The 16,293-nt window shown below is 35.9% G+C and overlaps 1 protein-coding gene across 1 annotated transcript in view; it reads left to right on the top strand.

Annotated features, from left to right (window-relative positions):
• Positions 1–16,293, top strand: part of LRCH2 (leucine rich repeats and calponin homology domain containing 2) — a 109,686-nt gene that overhangs the window by 43,763 nt on the left and 49,630 nt on the right. Inside the window, exons 6-11 of the mRNA XM_055339052.1 lie at positions 4,347–4,480; positions 9,210–9,297; positions 9,792–9,903; positions 10,078–10,175; positions 10,280–10,338; positions 13,297–13,404. Coding sequence (XP_055195027.1) covers positions 4,347–4,480; positions 9,210–9,297; positions 9,792–9,903; positions 10,078–10,175; positions 10,280–10,338; positions 13,297–13,404 — 599 coding nt within the window. The remainder of the gene's footprint in view (positions 1–4,346; positions 4,481–9,209; positions 9,298–9,791; positions 9,904–10,077; positions 10,176–10,279; positions 10,339–13,296; positions 13,405–16,293) is intronic.

The raw sequence follows: 16,293 nt of genomic DNA, 5'->3' as shown, positions 1-16,293 counted from the left end.
TTCTTCTATTTTTATTCATAATTATACATCAAATTGATAAATCAAAAGACATCAGAATTAGGAGTCACTTTGTTATTGAGGCTTTATTGTCTAAAGGAGTTTTTCTGAGAAGTAACTTTTGCACTTTGGTAGGAATTTTAGCTTAGCTTCTAGAGAAGAGGATTTAGAAAACCCATATCTGTAATTCTGTTTGTCAGTGTTCTTTTAAAAACATAGACTGTGGAGTCTTTTTGCATCTCTCCTACTCTAGTATGTATCTACTTGACATTTGTTGTATGATTGATTGGAACAGATTCTTAGCACTGATAGATGGAATCCTAACAGAAAGTACAAGATACGAGTGGAAAAGTAATGATTCAGCCTTTTATTTTTAGTTGGAGGATTAAATCCACATGGAATCTACTGAAATGATTGTAAAGGATCATACTAAGATATAAACCCATAAAGCCAAAGAATGAGAGAGAAGAGGGTAGTAGAGGAGAGATGGCAACAGAATTTTGGAAAATGGAGGATGGATGAAATAGCAGAAACTAGGGTCTTTACTTACACTGGCATGAGAGAATCTGGCCAAGGAGGCATATGGCAGTGAAATGACAATCCCTAATCTACTTCCAAGCTATGGTCCCTGGATCATGGTTTGCATCCATCCAGAAGAAGGGTTGCTTTTTTCTTGCTGCTTGCCACACGTGGCTATTGATTAATTGAATTATGGTTGGCTCGACTAAAGAACCCAAATTTAAATGTAATCTTATTTTGATTAATTTAAAGTTAAAAAGCTTTATGTGACTAGTGGCCACTGTATTGGGCACCACAGGACTAAGACTTACACTCTCAGATTCTTATCCTTAGCTTTGCAGCTAAGTGATTGGCCCTCACTTGCCCTAGCAGAAGCCTGGGTTTTTTTCAGTAGTAGAATATGTAGGTAGATTCTCTCAGATTCTCTCCCTTGTGTCAGTGGCCAGATGTCTATTGTTCCTGGCCTCAGCAGAATGTTTTCTTGGTCATAATACTGTAAATACTAGATTTTGATTTAACGAGAAATTGTGATATAGTTATAAAATAGCAGAGATATATCTAGTGCCTACTGTGTTCCAGGTACTTTACATGCATTAATTTATTTAATTCTTGAAGTAACCCTATAGAACAGGTATTGTCATTATACCTCATTTTATATATGAGGAGGCAAAGACATAGAATTTAAGGAATTTATTCAGTGCCACATAGCTAGCATGAGGTACAGCTGGTTTCAAACCTAGGCAGTCTGACTCCAGTCCATGCTCTAACCAGTATGCTATGCTTCTGAAGAAGGAGGAAGTAAGGTGAGGTGGTGAGTTAGGTATGGTGGTGTTGATGATATTTGATAGTGGTGGGTAGTGGTAGTGTAAGAAATCTAAGTCCTTGTTTTCCATAGGAAAACCTCAATAAATAAGATCTATAACTAGAAAATAAAATAGTAGAACCATGTTACTGATAAATATAAAAATAAATAGCAGAAAACCAACTAAGAGTTGATATGTGGGGACTAGGTTTTAGAGACTGAAACGAGTGGAATGGGGGTTTAATGTTTTGTTATCAGTTTTATAATTCTCTTTGATTTTGAAACTGTGTACACGAATTACTACAATAAAAAATTTATGGGGGATCCCTGGGTGGCTCAGCGGTTTAGCGCCTGCCTTCGGCCCAGGGCGTGATCTTGGAGTCCTGGGATCTAGTCCCACATCAGGCTCCCTGCATGGGGCCTGCCTCTCCCTCTGCCTGTGTCTCTGCCTCTCTCTCTCTGTCTCTCATGAATAAATAGATAGAATCTTTTTTTTTTTTTTTTTTTTTTTTTTAAATTTTTATTTATTTATGATAGTCACACAGAGAGAGAGAGAGAGGCAGAGACACAGGCAGAGGGAGAAGCAGGCTCCATGCACCGGGAGCCCGACGTGGGACTCGATCCCGGGTCTCCAGGATCGCGCCCTGGGCCAAAGGCAGGTGCTAAACCGCTGCGCCACCCAGGGATCCCCAAATAGATAGAATCTTTAAAAAAAAATTTATGAAAGGTGGTGCCTGGGTGGCTCAGTCGGTTAAGCATGTGACTTCAATTCAGGTCATGATCTCAGGGTCCTGGGATTGAGCTCTGTATAGAGCTCCTTGCTCAGCGAGGAGTCTGCTTGTCCCTCTCCCTGCTCATGCTCTCTTTCTCAGATAAACCAATCAATCAATCAATCAATCAATCAATAAAATCTTTTAAAAAATTTATGAAACAAAATAATTCACCAGTTGTTAATTTGGTAATGAAAGATAATTGGTTTTGGTTTATCCAGATGATGGAGTATGTTTTAATTGGTAATGTATTTGTATTCTAATAGCTCAGCAGTTTTTCCTTTTTTTTTTTTAAGATTTTATTTATTTATTCATGAGAGAGAGAGAGAGAGAGAGAGAGAGGCAGAGATACAGAGTTGGAGAAGCAGGCTCCAAGCAGGAAGCCTGACATGGGACTCGATCCCGGGTCTCCAGGATCACACCCTGGGCCGAAGGCAGTGCCAAACCATTGAGCCACCTGGGCTGCCCAGTTTTTCTTTTTAAATGAAATTTTTCAGTGGTCAGGTCAGATTTGGTATCTGTTATCTAAGAAACATTCTTCCTTTATCCCAGGGATGATAATTACTTTAAATGTACTTTTCTTACTCTTTTGTTTCTTACTGTTTTCTTTGTTGATTATTTTTGCATATATTTATAGGTTATGTGAGTCCATAAAACAAAACATTTTTTATTATAGTTTTCTTAACTTTTTTCTTTAAAGTACTACACCGAGGGTGGGGCTTGAACTCTTGACCCCACAAAATCAAGAGTTGTATGTTCTTCCAACTGAGCCAGCCAGGTGCCCCTTGATTATAGTTTTTCAGAAATACTTATTTGATATTACTTATGGTGACTGAAGTTAACATTTGTAAAACCGACTTAGTGTTTTCTTACTGTTCATTGTCTTTTTTATACAGAATACTTTCTTTCACATAGTATTTTATCCCTTATTATTCCTTTTCTTCATCTCCAATGAAAATAACTTTTCACAATATTATCTTAGTTGAATTGGCCATTTAAAAATTTAGTTTATTCTAATTGGCCTACTAATGCACCTTTCAACAAATTCATTTTTCCTATATTTACATTCTTTAGATTTTACCTTTCTTCCAGTGTTTAGGCCAAACAATTTAGTGGTTCTGATAAGATTACTTTAAAGAATTACATGGTTATTTTTTTTTTTCTGTTCTCATCACTGCAATGAAAATATATTTCTTTTCATTTTTTCCTAATAAAAGCAACTTTCATGAATTGTTGATTTTATAGATTTAGTTGTTTGTATTTTGTACTTTTAATGAGAAAACTTTAGTGATATACAGAAAAAATAACTTTTTTCTAGTAAGAATAGAAAGCAATAGAATTTTAGTTGGTTATCATTGTCAGATGTTTTCATAAAATGTAAGCAGTACAAATTATTAAAATACGTAAAGTACCTATTATGATTGTGATGTCTTAGCATAATTTAAGATTATTAAAATATATAAATAGCTAGGTGACATTTATTTTTGTGTTTTTTATTTAAAATTTTTTTTTATAAATTAATTTTTATTGGTGTTCAATTTACCAACATACAGAATAACACCCAGTGCTCATCCCGTCAAGTGTCCCCCTCCGTGCCCGTCACCCATTCACCCCCACCCCCCGCCCTCCTCCCCTTCCACCACCCCTAGTTCATTTCCCAGAGTTAGAAGTCTTTATGTTCTGTGTCCCTTTCTGATATCTCCCACACATTTCTTCTCCCTTCCCTTATATTCCCCTTCACTATTATTCATATTCCCCAAATGAGTGAGAACATACACTGTTTGTCCTTCTCCGATTGACTTACTTCACTCAGCATAATACCCTCCAGTTCCATCCTTAAAAATTTTTTTTAAAGATCTTATTTATTTATTCATGAGAGAGAGAGAGAGGCAGAGACATAGGCAGAGGGAGAAGCAGGCTCCATGCACAGAGCCTGACGTGGGACTCCATCCCGGGTCTCTAGGATCACGCCCTGGGCTGATGGCGGCGCTAAACCGCTGAGCCACCCAATCTGCCCTGTTTTTTTTTTTTTAAAGGTTTTATTTATTTATTTGTGAGAGACACACAGAGAGAGGCAGAGACACAGGCAGAGGGAGAAGCAGGCTCCCTGCAGGGAGTCTGATGTTGGACTTGATCCCAGGACCCTGGGATCCTGACCTGAGCCAAAGGCAGATAGATGCTCAACCACTGAGCCACCCAGGCGCCTCTATATTTGGACGTACATAATTAAATCTACTTTCTCAATTATTTATTGACAGATATGTTTAAAGGGTAAAGTACACATATTTAAATACTTAAATATCCAAGCATGTTGCAGAATGGATAAGAAGCCAGATTCTCTGGATCTTCCATCACTGAGTAAAAGAATGCCGTCCCAGCCTCTCACAGACAGGTAATGTAATATTCTTATAGACTCATTTCATGATTGGTGTCTTCTCCATATGTAAAAGATATTTATTCATCTTGAGAGTACTGAATATACTTAGGTTGATTGGCCCAGTGTTAAAATCAATAATTGACTGAAGTGAATATCACCATCATAGAAGGAACCTCTGTGATACTAGAATAAATTTGGGATTTTCTCAGAATACTATTACTAATATTTTAGTAGTAAAATGTAAATGTTTGATATTATAGAACAGAAACACTAATTTCTCAGCACTTGACAATTGTTAACTTAATGCTATAATCACTCTATTGTACTAACCAGCATTGTAATAAGTAGTAGAATTTGACTTTGAACTGGTTAGTGGAAGAACAAGACATTTTGAGGTACCTTTCTTCTTTTCTTCATATACTTTATTCTTTATGTCTGGATCAGAGATGATTTATCATTGATATTCTGTATGATATTGGTCTTTTTCTCCTCAGGAGATTTTGAAATGGTAGATTTGATTATCTGTTTTTAATTCATCCTTTTGGGATGTAGGTTGGTCTGAAAGATTTTATGAAAACAATTCCATCCAGTAGTATGGAAAATAATTTGGAATGGGGTAAGACTGCAGAAAGGGAGACTATATTCTTTTTTTTTTTTTTTAAAGATTTTATTTATTTATTCACGAGAGACACAGAGAGAGGCAGAGACACAGGCAGAGGGAGAAGTAGGCTCCATGCAGGTAGCCTGACATAGGACTCGATCCCAGGTCTCCAGGATCAGGCCCTGGGCTGAAGGTGGCGCTAAACCATTGAGCCACCCTGGGAGACTACATTCTTGCCTGAAATGTTGAACGTTTGTCATTTTATTTGTGAAGTTTAGACTGATTGAAATGGCAGTATTTTAAGTATCGTTCTTGAATGCCCAAATGGGGCATTTTCTTGAATATTTCTGTTGCCTAAGTAGAATTAAGTATTTAAACATTATATTCAATTCCTAAGGATTATTTTGTTTCATATTATGGATGATAATAGACCAAACAATTCTATAAAAATTACACCTTATTCATACTTTAATCTCTACCAGTTTGCTTTATATTTATTTAAAAATGAATTTAGTAATGGCATACATTATACTAGTCATTTATTTATTTTACAAATATCAGTTGAAAAAAACCCCAAGTATCAGTTGAATGCATGTTGTCAGATTCAGGGTATGTTTTGTTGAATGATACACACCTTGGTGTTGGCCCTCATAGTGGAGGAGATAGCAAACAAAGGAAAGAAATAGAATACACACACACGCATGCCATTTCAAACTGTGGCAAGTACTATGAAGGAAAGGAACATGTTTCAGGAGTGTGGTCAGGAAATGTCACTTTGAGAAGGTGAGGTTTTAAGTCAAGACCTGAAAGGAGAAAAGCTACCTGTGTAAAGACCAGGAGGAAGAGCATTTCAGACAAAAAGAATGACATGTGATAAGGCCTTAAGTTAGGAAGAAACTTGGTGTGTTAACGAAACTGAAAGGCTAGCATGATTGGAGCAGAGAGGCTGAAGGGTACAGATGTACAAGTTGATTTTGGAGAAGGAGCCAGGGCTCAAGTCATGTGGGTGCTTTGAAGGCTGTGATAAGGAGTTTGAATTTTACTTACAGTTCAGTGGGAAGTCAGTGGACGGTTACAAGCAGGGAAATAGCATGATCTGATTTATGTTAAAAAAAAAAAAAGAAAAGCTATTTTGGCTCTTATAAGGAGAATAGATTGAAAATAAAAGCAGAATCACAGGGACTAGTTAGGTTGTTGAAGTACTTCCAAGAGATCAAAAGGTCTTGAATAGGGTGATTGCAGTAGAATTGAAAAGGAGTGAAAAAAAAATAAAAAGAAAAATAAAAAGAAAAAAAAGAAAAGGAGTGGACAGAATTGAGATATATTTGGAGATGGTCTCTAGCAATGATGTCCAATAGAAATGTAATATGAGCTACATACATAGTTTTGCATTTTCTTATAATCCATTAAAAAAATTAAAAATCAAACAGGTGAAATTAATTTTAATAATATGTTACTTAACCCAGTATATCTAAAATATAATTTCAACATGTATTTCATATGAAAATGTTAGTAAGATATTTCATGTTCTTTTTCTTTATATTACATCATTTAAATCTGGTGTGCATTTTTCATTTATAGCACATTTCAATTTAGACTACCCACATTTCAAGTGCTCAATAGCCATATAATGGCTAGTGGCTACTATACAGGATAGTGCAGGTTAATAGAGTTTACTTAATGAGGTGACTCTTAGGTGTGCAATTTCTTACTCACAGCCTGTATTAAACTGTGTAGAAAATTCTTGTATGCACTTTCTATTTTTACACTCATGCCTTTGACTCTGTGGTTCTTACTACCTAGAATAATAACCTTCCATGCCTTGACTATTTTTTAAACTCTTAATTCTACATAGATAAGCATTATTGTAGTTAAGTATATCAGCTTTTGGAGTCAGACATATATGCTCATGAAGCCCTTCTCCGACTCTTGATAACTTTATGTCCTTGTGTCGTAACATCTCTAGTCCTTAGTTTTCTTTCTTTTTTTTTTTTTTTTAGTTTTCTTATATATAAAAGGAAAATAATTATACGGATGCTGTCAGGATTAGATTAAATAATGTACGTAGGGTAGTTAACATAGTGTCTTACCCAAACAATTCCTCAACAATTAGCTTATTAGTATCATTGTCTAGTATTACAAATACATATATATTTTAGTAGAGTCCATGTGTATGATATTGTGCAGTGGTGTCAGATGGATTTTGCTTCTAATCATGGTTTAACCTCTTAATTCGTCTGTAGCCTGTGTAAGTTATTTAATCTCTCTGAGCCTGTTTGTTTATTTAAAATGTTAGTAATACCCATTTCATAAGCTTGTTGTGAGAATTAAATAAGTACTTGGCAACTAGTTCAAGAAATGATAATTAGTAAATTTACATTTTCCCCCCAGGAAGTTAACTTTTCTAAGCTTTATTATCCTAATTTTTAGAAAGAAATAATGTGTAAATTGTAGAATGTAAGGATTATAAATAAAATATGATGAGTACCTGGCACAGTAGCTAATACAGTGTAGACACCCAATAAATGCTAGCAAGTATTGCCTCTCTTCATCCTTCATGACTAAGCTCAAATGCCAGTTTTTTGGCTGAGGCCTTTCCTAACCTTACCAAAAATTAATTGATTTCTCTTTTCTCATAGTACCTTGTATTTACCTTTCTCATAGTTTTCAAAATATATAAACATATTTTCCCTCTGGCTGGAAGGTTTTGAGGCCAAACATTTTTTAATTCATCTCATTTCATTCCAATCATTCAACATAGTGTCTGCCACTTACTTGTAATTGCTTACCTAAGTTTATTGATACACTCATGAAAAGCATACAAATAAGTATTTAAGGAAGAAATATAGCATGGTGATTAAGATCAGGGACTTTAGTATTAGATAATTTGGGATCAAATTTAAACTGCCATTTGCAAGTTGCATGTCATTGGGTAACTTGTTCAATCTGTCCTGGCCTGTTTCCTCATCTGCAAAATCAGAAAACACTACCAACCTGCTAGAATTTTCATAAGGCATGTTTGAGGTATCATCTTTAAAGCACTTAGCATAATTCCTGGCACATAAAAAATGGTCTGTATAAAGCAATGCAAATTTGCATATATGTAAATTTGGAAATTAAAGTGAAAAATATTTTGCAACCTGGGTGGCATACTGGTGGGTAATTCAGAAATTTGTAAGGACAGCTCTATCCTCATACTAAAACAATTACTTATTTAATGCTTTGCACACGTTTTTTTTGCATTTTTTCTTAATTTTCATATGGGTGTTATTTATAAAGCTAAAGCATATTTTTAGAGCTAATGAAGAAACTGAATTGAAGTTAAAAATTTTTTCAATGTTCTATGATGAAATTTGTTAAACCAGAAAAATAGAAAGTTCTTTCATAAGGGTTATTTTCTAGCAGGACTCTCTGCTTTTTTGAATCTCTCAGGAGAAGTAATAGGTTAACAATGGACACTTTATTTATTTATTTATTTTTTTTATGATAGTCACAGAGAGAGAGAGAGAGAGAGAGAGAGAGAGAGAGAGAGAGAGAGGCAAAGACACAGGCAGAGGGAGAAGCAGGCTCCACGCACCGGGAGCCCGATGTGGGATTCGATCCCGGGTCTCCAGGATCGCGCCCTGGGCCAAAGGCAGGTGCCAAACTGCTGCGCCACCCAGGGATCCCAACAATGGACACTTTAAAGATTTTATTTATTTACTTTTTAGAGATAGAGCAAGAGAGAGTGCACATGTGCACAGGAGCTGGTGAGGGGAAGGAACAGAGAGAGAGGGGAAGGGAGGGCAAAAGAATCTTAAGCAGACTCTGTGCTGAGTGTGGTACCCAACTTGGGGCTTGATCCCACAACGCTGAGATCATGACCTGAATGGAAACCAAGAGTTTGATGCCTAACTGACTGAGCCACCCAGGTGCCCCAACAGTTGACACTTTACAATAGTAAATGCATGGAAAATATTACATGAGGGATATTAGTAAAATATTTATAGGAAGATTTCTGATATTTTCCCTTCATGTCTTTAAGGATCTTAGACATCAGGAGTATATGTTCTGTATTATCTAGGGAAATTTTATTTATGTATTTATTTATGTATTTATTTAAGAAGGAAACCCTAATTTCCCTTAGAATTTCTATTTTCATAGTATGGAAGATTTTTATCCAAATAAAAATCATGGCCCTGACTCTGGAATTGGAAGTGATAATGGAGAGAAACGATTATCTACAACAGAAGTAAGTCTTTTCTTTTGTTGATCTATTTTATTTTAAGAAATAAAATACCTATTTTGAAATAGGTAGACACTTGCACACACTTGATTAATTTTACTTAAAAAATGATCATTATTGGATTTTATGACTTCAAATGACAAAGGACATGTACATTTTTAGAAACAGAACAGTAAATTTTAGCATATTAATTTTTGGTTTGAGAACTGGAGCTATAAAGCAGATATTCTACATATCCCATGTGAAATTAATGCAACTTAATTATTGTTTTTTAAAAGATATATTTATTTATTCATGAGAGACACAGAGAGAGAGAGGCAGAGACATAGGCGGAGGGAGAAGCAGGCTCCCTATGGGGAGCCTGATGTGGGACTTGATCCCAGGACTCCGGGATCATGCCCTGAGCCGAAGGCAGATGCTCAACCACTGAGCCACCCAAAGCAACTTAATTTTATTCCGTTTCAAATGCCTCATTTGTGCTTTGTATTTACTCCTTTCAGCCATCAGATGATGACACAATCAGCCTTCACTCTCAAGTCTCAGAATCAAATAGAGAGCAGACATCAAGAAATGACAGTCACTCAATAGGAAGTAAACCTGATTCTCAGAAAGGTAATTCATGTGGTGCCTATTTTTATTTCATGTATATTGCCCTTATTAAAAATGCATTTTCAAAAATACATTATCTTTGACCAGTTCTTTTATTGAGAAAATCTATTGTTCTAAACACTTATGAAAGCACAGTTTACAATTTATATTTTCTAATAAATATCTTTCTATACTTAGACCAGGAGGTGTATGATTTTATTGACCCCAACACAGAAGATGTAGCAGTTCCTGAACAAGGAGATGCACATATTGGTTCATATGTCTCTTTCCTTAAGGTAAAGAAAACTTCGAACAAATATTAATAACATAATAACATATTTTCCTTGATCTCACAGAAGTACACCACACAGATTTAAAATTTAACTTTCTTTTATATAAGGGGAAAGAAAAAGGTCCTGAGAAATCTCAGAAAAATGAAGAATTGGGAGATGAAAAAAGGTAAACACACATGAATTCTCAAATTGAAATGTTACTTAAAATTAAATATTTGTTAGATATTCCTATTCGAAAGAGTACTTTGAAAGAATACGATTTTTGGTTCATTTACCTGTTATGTTCAGATAGTCAATTTGTAAGTACTTCATTTTTCTGCAATCCTCAATTAAGCTGAAAATTATAGTAAGCAATAAGCTGAGTGTAGTATATACATTTCCCCTACCCCCTAGAAGTATAATTCTATTATTATTCCTGAGGAGAGCTATACCTTCACATACATTGCTTCATTTGAGCTCTTTAGCAACTCTTTAAAATAGATGATTTTTTGCATCATTTGGCCAATAAGGAGCAGACCTGGAGTTTCAAATGTCTGGAGCTCAGGTGTTCCAGCACTTGGTTTAATGCATTTCCATTTCATCAGATTGGTTATAGTAATTTTAAGGGCATTTATTTCTGTATTTTATTAAAATCATTGCACTTTAAATCTGTTCTCTATCATTTATCTTATGGAATGATGGAATATGACTTGCCGTGTTCAGTTACTCCTTAAAGTTGCTTTGTAGCTACAGGATGGAAGGAAGGAAGGAATATTTGTTGAATACCTACCATGTGCTAGGATCTGTGCTATGTGCTTTCCCATGTTTCTTATTTATTTATCTTTATTAAAAATTTTTTTTCAGTTTAAAATTTTTTTCGCAGCCTCTACACTCAACATGGGGCTGCAACTCATGACCCCAAGATCAAGAGTAGCATGCTTTTCCAAATGAGACAGCCAGGTGCCCCAAAGATTTTTTTTTTAAATAAATTAATTTTTTATTGGTGTTCAATTTACCAACATACAGAATAACACCCAGTGCTCATCCCGTCAAGTGCCCCCCTCAGTGCCCGTCACCCATTCACCCCCACCCCCCGCCCTCCTCCCCTTCCACCACCCCTAGTTCGTTTCCCCGAGTTAAGAGTCTTTTTCTTCTCCTTTCCCTTATATTCCCTTTCACTGTTATTTATATTCCCCAAATGAATGAGAACATACACTGTTTGTCCTTCTCCGATTGACTTACTTCACTCAGCATAATACCCTCCAGTTCCATCCACGTTGAAGCAAATGGTGGGTATTTGTCATTTCTAATGGCTGAGTAATATTCCATTGTATACATAAACCACATCTTCTTTATCCATTCATCTTTCGATGGACACCGAGGCTCCTTCCACAGTTTGGCTATTGTGGACATTGCTGCTAGAAACATCGGGGTGCAGGTGTCCCGGCGTTTCATTGCATCTGAATCTTTGGGGTAAATCCCCAACAGTGCAATTGCTGGGTCGTAGGGCAGGTCTATTTTTAACTCTTTGAGGAACCTCCACACAGTTTTCCAGAGTGGCTGCACCAGTTCACATTCCCACCAACAGTGTAAGAGGGTTCCCTTTTCTCCGCATCCTCTCCAACATTTGTTGTTTCCTGCCTCCAAAGATTTTTTTTTTAAATTTTATTTAAGTAACCCAATATGGGGCCCGAATTCATGACCCCATGATCAAGAGTCATGTGCTCTTCTAGCTGAGCCAGCCAGGTGCCTTTCATGTTTCTTATTTAATCTTCACTAAATCCTGTAGCATTGATACCATCCCTATTTTTACAGATAAGGAAGGGGAAGCTTGGAGACTCAGAAGTTTCTTGCCTAGAATCACTTTGTGTCTACTAGAATCTAGGGTGTAAACCTAGCTTTCTGTGATCCCTAGGTTTTTCTCTTTTCTCTACATTGTGCTTCCTACAAATGACCTAATTTGTAACTTTTTAATCAGTTATGAATTAGTCATGTCTGGTTCCCCATAAGGAGGTACATTGCTTTGTCTTGTACTCTTTATATTTCATTTTTCTCTTACTTTCTCACATTATGTCATGAAGATAGTTGTATAAACTTGAATGTCACAGTGGCATACAAGATAGAGTCAAGATACAAAGTCTTAGGATTTTTTAAAAAAGATTTATTTATTTATTCATGAGAGACACAGAAAGAGAGAGGCAGAGACATAGGCAGAGGGAGAAGCAGGCTCCCCGCAGGGAGCCAGATGTGGGACTCCATCCTGGATCCTGGGATCACGCCCTGAGCTGAAGGGAGATGCTTAACCGCTTTGCCACCCAGGTGTCCCAAAGCCTTAGGATTTGATACTGTGTTTTATTTATTTATTTTTAAAGATTTTATTTATTTAATCATGCGAGACACAGAGAGAGATGGAGGCAGAGACACAGGTAGAGGGAGAGGCAGGCTCCATGCAGGGAGCCCGATGTGGGACTTGATCCCGGAACTCCAGGATCATCCCCTGAGCCAAAGGCAGACTCTCAACTGCTGAGCCACCCAGGCATCTCTGATACTGTGTTTTAAATGAAATACCTTTGGATAAAGTTACTAGAGTTTGGAGAACAACTTATTTAAAAATTCTTTTGCTCTCTTTGAATGATTAAAAATTATGTATTTTAATGAACATTTTCCTGCAAATTGCCAGTCATACTTGGACCTATTTTACATTTCTTCTACTTAAACATTTTACATGGAGATTTTTAATATCATGATGAATAAACTGATTAAAGGAGGGTGGTTTAGTAACATTTTCATAACATTTGATATTTGTAAAGACAGGCATACAGAACTTTGCAGTTCTTATTACACTCAGGACTGGGAAGTATGCATTGTTAAATTACACATTTCAGAAATTATAAAATGGTAATACAATTTACTTTGTTAATCATTAGTTATATTAATATAACCAGTATGATACTATTTCCTATTGAATAGAAGATAGATATGTTTTTATATTCCTTATATACTCCTTATTTTAATGTTTAATTACAAGGACATTAGGATTATAGCTTTTACATGATATTAAAAACGAACAAATGGTTTGTTTCTGGAAGCTGGCATAAAATATCTGCCTTACTTTTTGGATAACCGTGTTTGTGTCACCTTTCAGACTTGGGAAAGAACAGTTACTTGCAGAGGAAGAGGATGATGATTTGAAGGAAGTAACTGATTTGAGGAAAATAGCCGCTCAGTTATTGCAGCAAGAGCAGAAAAACAGGTATTTTTTCAGTAATGAGATTTAAATAGGCAGACTTTATAATCATTAAATGATCATTTAAAAATTATCAAAGGAAGATTCCAGTAAACAATAGGACCATCTTAAGATCTATGCCAAGGAACTAACTACTAAAAGATAACAGGAAATACTTAGGAGAGAAATGTAAAGTTATATACACAATTGACAAATACTTCATACTCACATAGTCATTTTATTTAATTATTGTGTAGGTGTCTCCTTTTTATTCCTGTGTGCTAAATAATAATAACTGATTTGTTTTTTGATACTCATTTTAGCTCACAATAGCATTAGATACATTATAAGTGTTTTCCCCCAAGTACATGTCATGTGTCTGTAGCGCACTTTTTATTATATTCCAGATTACTTGGGATATGTGTAAACTCCTTAGAATTTAATGGAATTACATAATGGTTGATGAAATCAACATGATGATTTGAAGGTCACAGGTTCACTTTGGTCTGTTACTTGGTCAATGACGATTTCTCCCTCTGGCTGGGCTTTCTCCAAATATATAGCATTGGCAATAAGGAAGACATTGTATGAATGAGTATAAAATCAATGCATTTTAATTATTTTATTTTATTATTATTATTATTTATTTTATTTTATTTTATCTTTTTTTGAGATTTTATTTATTTATTCATGAGAGACACAGAGAGAGAGAGAGAGGCAGAGACACAGGCAGAGGGAGAAGCAGGCTCCATGCAGGGAGCCCGACGTGGGACTTGATCATGGGTCTCCAGGATCACACCCTGGGCTGAAGGTGGTGCTAAACCGCTGAGCCACCCAGGCTTCCCTTAATGTTATTTTTTAAAGATTTTATTTATTTATCTGTACGAGACATAGAGGCAAAGACATAGGCAGAAAGAGAAGCAGGCTCCCTGAGGGGAGCCTGATACGGGACTCCATCCCAGGACTACGGGATCACAACCTGAGCCAAAGGCAGACGCTCAACCACTGAGCCACCGAGGTGTCCCACACATCCATTTTTAATACAGAAGTTCTCTGTGCTGCTGAGGGTTAGCTATTATTCCATCTTCATGTACTGAGAGAATTGCATTTATAGTTTTGAAATAAAGAAGATCTGAGCGTTTTTTTTTGTTTTGAGAAAATTAAAAGAATAATTTAAAAAAATAATAATTTTTGTACATTTACATGGGTAATTAATAAGTATTTTACTTTTTTTTTGAGATTTTATTTATTTATTCATGATAGTCACACAGAGAGAGACAGAGAGGCAGAGACACAGGCAGAGGGAGAAGCAGGCTTCATGCAGGGAGCCCAACGTGGGATTCGATCCCGGGTCTCCAGGATTGCGCCCTGGGCCAAAGGCAGGCGCCAAACCGCTGCGCCACCCAGGAATCCCAGTATTTTACTTTTTTTTAAGATTTTATTTATTCATTCATGAGAGGCACAGAGAGAAAGAGAGAGGCAGAGACACAGGCAGAGGGAGAAGCAGGCTCCATGCAGGGAGCTTGATGTGGGACTCTATCCCGGGACCGCAGGACCACGCCCTGGGCCAAAGGCAGGCGCCAAACCGCTGAGCCACCCAGGGATCCCCGTATTTTAGTTTCCTTAACCAAAATAATAAATGTTTGTGGGTCACATGACCATCTTTTGTAACATTTAAAATTTAAGTACACTGGCATTTGCTTTCATTTATTTTTTTAAAAAGATTTTATTTATTTATTCATGAGAGACATAGAGAGTGGCAGAGACATAGGCAGAGGGAGAAGCAGGCTTTATGCAGGGACCCTGATGCAGGACTCAATCCCAGGATCCCAGGATCATGACCTGAGCCAAAGGCAGATGCTCAACCACTGAGCCATCCAGGTGTTCCTGGCATTTGCTTTTATATATGGTTCGAAAAATAATTACTATTGAAACTCATCAAATTGCAAATGTCTGGTTTTAAGGGCCACTATTTTTAAAAAATAATTACTAAACATCCTTTTTGGTGAATCTACTGCATTTATAGAATGAAAAACCATACTAGAAAATAGCAATCTTTTTTATCCCTTCTATATCTAATGTATCCTCATAACCAGCTTATGGTTTTCTTCTATTATTGTCACCCTTTTCTGTGAAATTTATTTTCTAATCTTTTCCTGTGATTCATTTCTAATGGGTTTTTAAAATATTGGTTACTTGTGGGGTTATGAATGTTTCCCCCCCTCCAATATAATCAAGGTATTGATTGCCCCCATAGTTTAAGAGGTTTGATGAAGCAAGCCACCACCTACTCTTTGTAGCTTACAAAATAGTTGAGTTTGTCTCTTCTACCCAACAGGTGAAATAATTGTATATATCATTATGAGCAGAGAATACTGATTTTAAAAGAACCCACAGCAATATTTATTTCTCTGATTCTGTTAAGAATAGCATTTGAGTGCATAATTGTAGATTTTAAAGATGTCATATATATCATTTCTATATTTTTCAGTTTTCTACTATTCATCTATTTCTGTAACTGGAATTATTCTTTTAGCTTAGAAACAATATCAAATGATATTTCATAGGTTATATTTTTGTGATGGTTTTATAATCTTTACAAAATAGCGCCTAGCATTGTGCCTTGTACATGGTAGGTTCTCAGTAATACTCAGTGAATTGATTGCTTGAAAGTGAGATTAACAAATTTAAAACTAATAGGAACCATTAATTTAGTTGTGTTCTTTCTAAATAACTTGTTATTTTTTTAGATGTATGAAAGAGTCATTTAACTCTGATGTTTCTCTTCATCTGCCTTTTCAGATGTTAGCACACATGAAAATGAAAATTTATTTATTTATTTATTTTTAAAGATTTTATTTATTTATTCATAGACACAGAGAGAGAGAGGCAGAGACACAGGCAGAGGGAGAGGGA

Source organism: Nyctereutes procyonoides, unplaced genomic scaffold (assembly GCF_905146905.1).
Source record: "Nyctereutes procyonoides isolate TBG_1078 unplaced genomic scaffold, NYPRO_anot_genome, whole genome shotgun sequence".
In the NCBI taxonomy this organism is placed as follows: domain Eukaryota; kingdom Metazoa; phylum Chordata; class Mammalia; order Carnivora; family Canidae; genus Nyctereutes; species Nyctereutes procyonoides.
The sequence above is the reverse complement of the archived record's forward strand: the minus strand, read 5'-3'. Positions and strand labels throughout refer to the sequence as shown.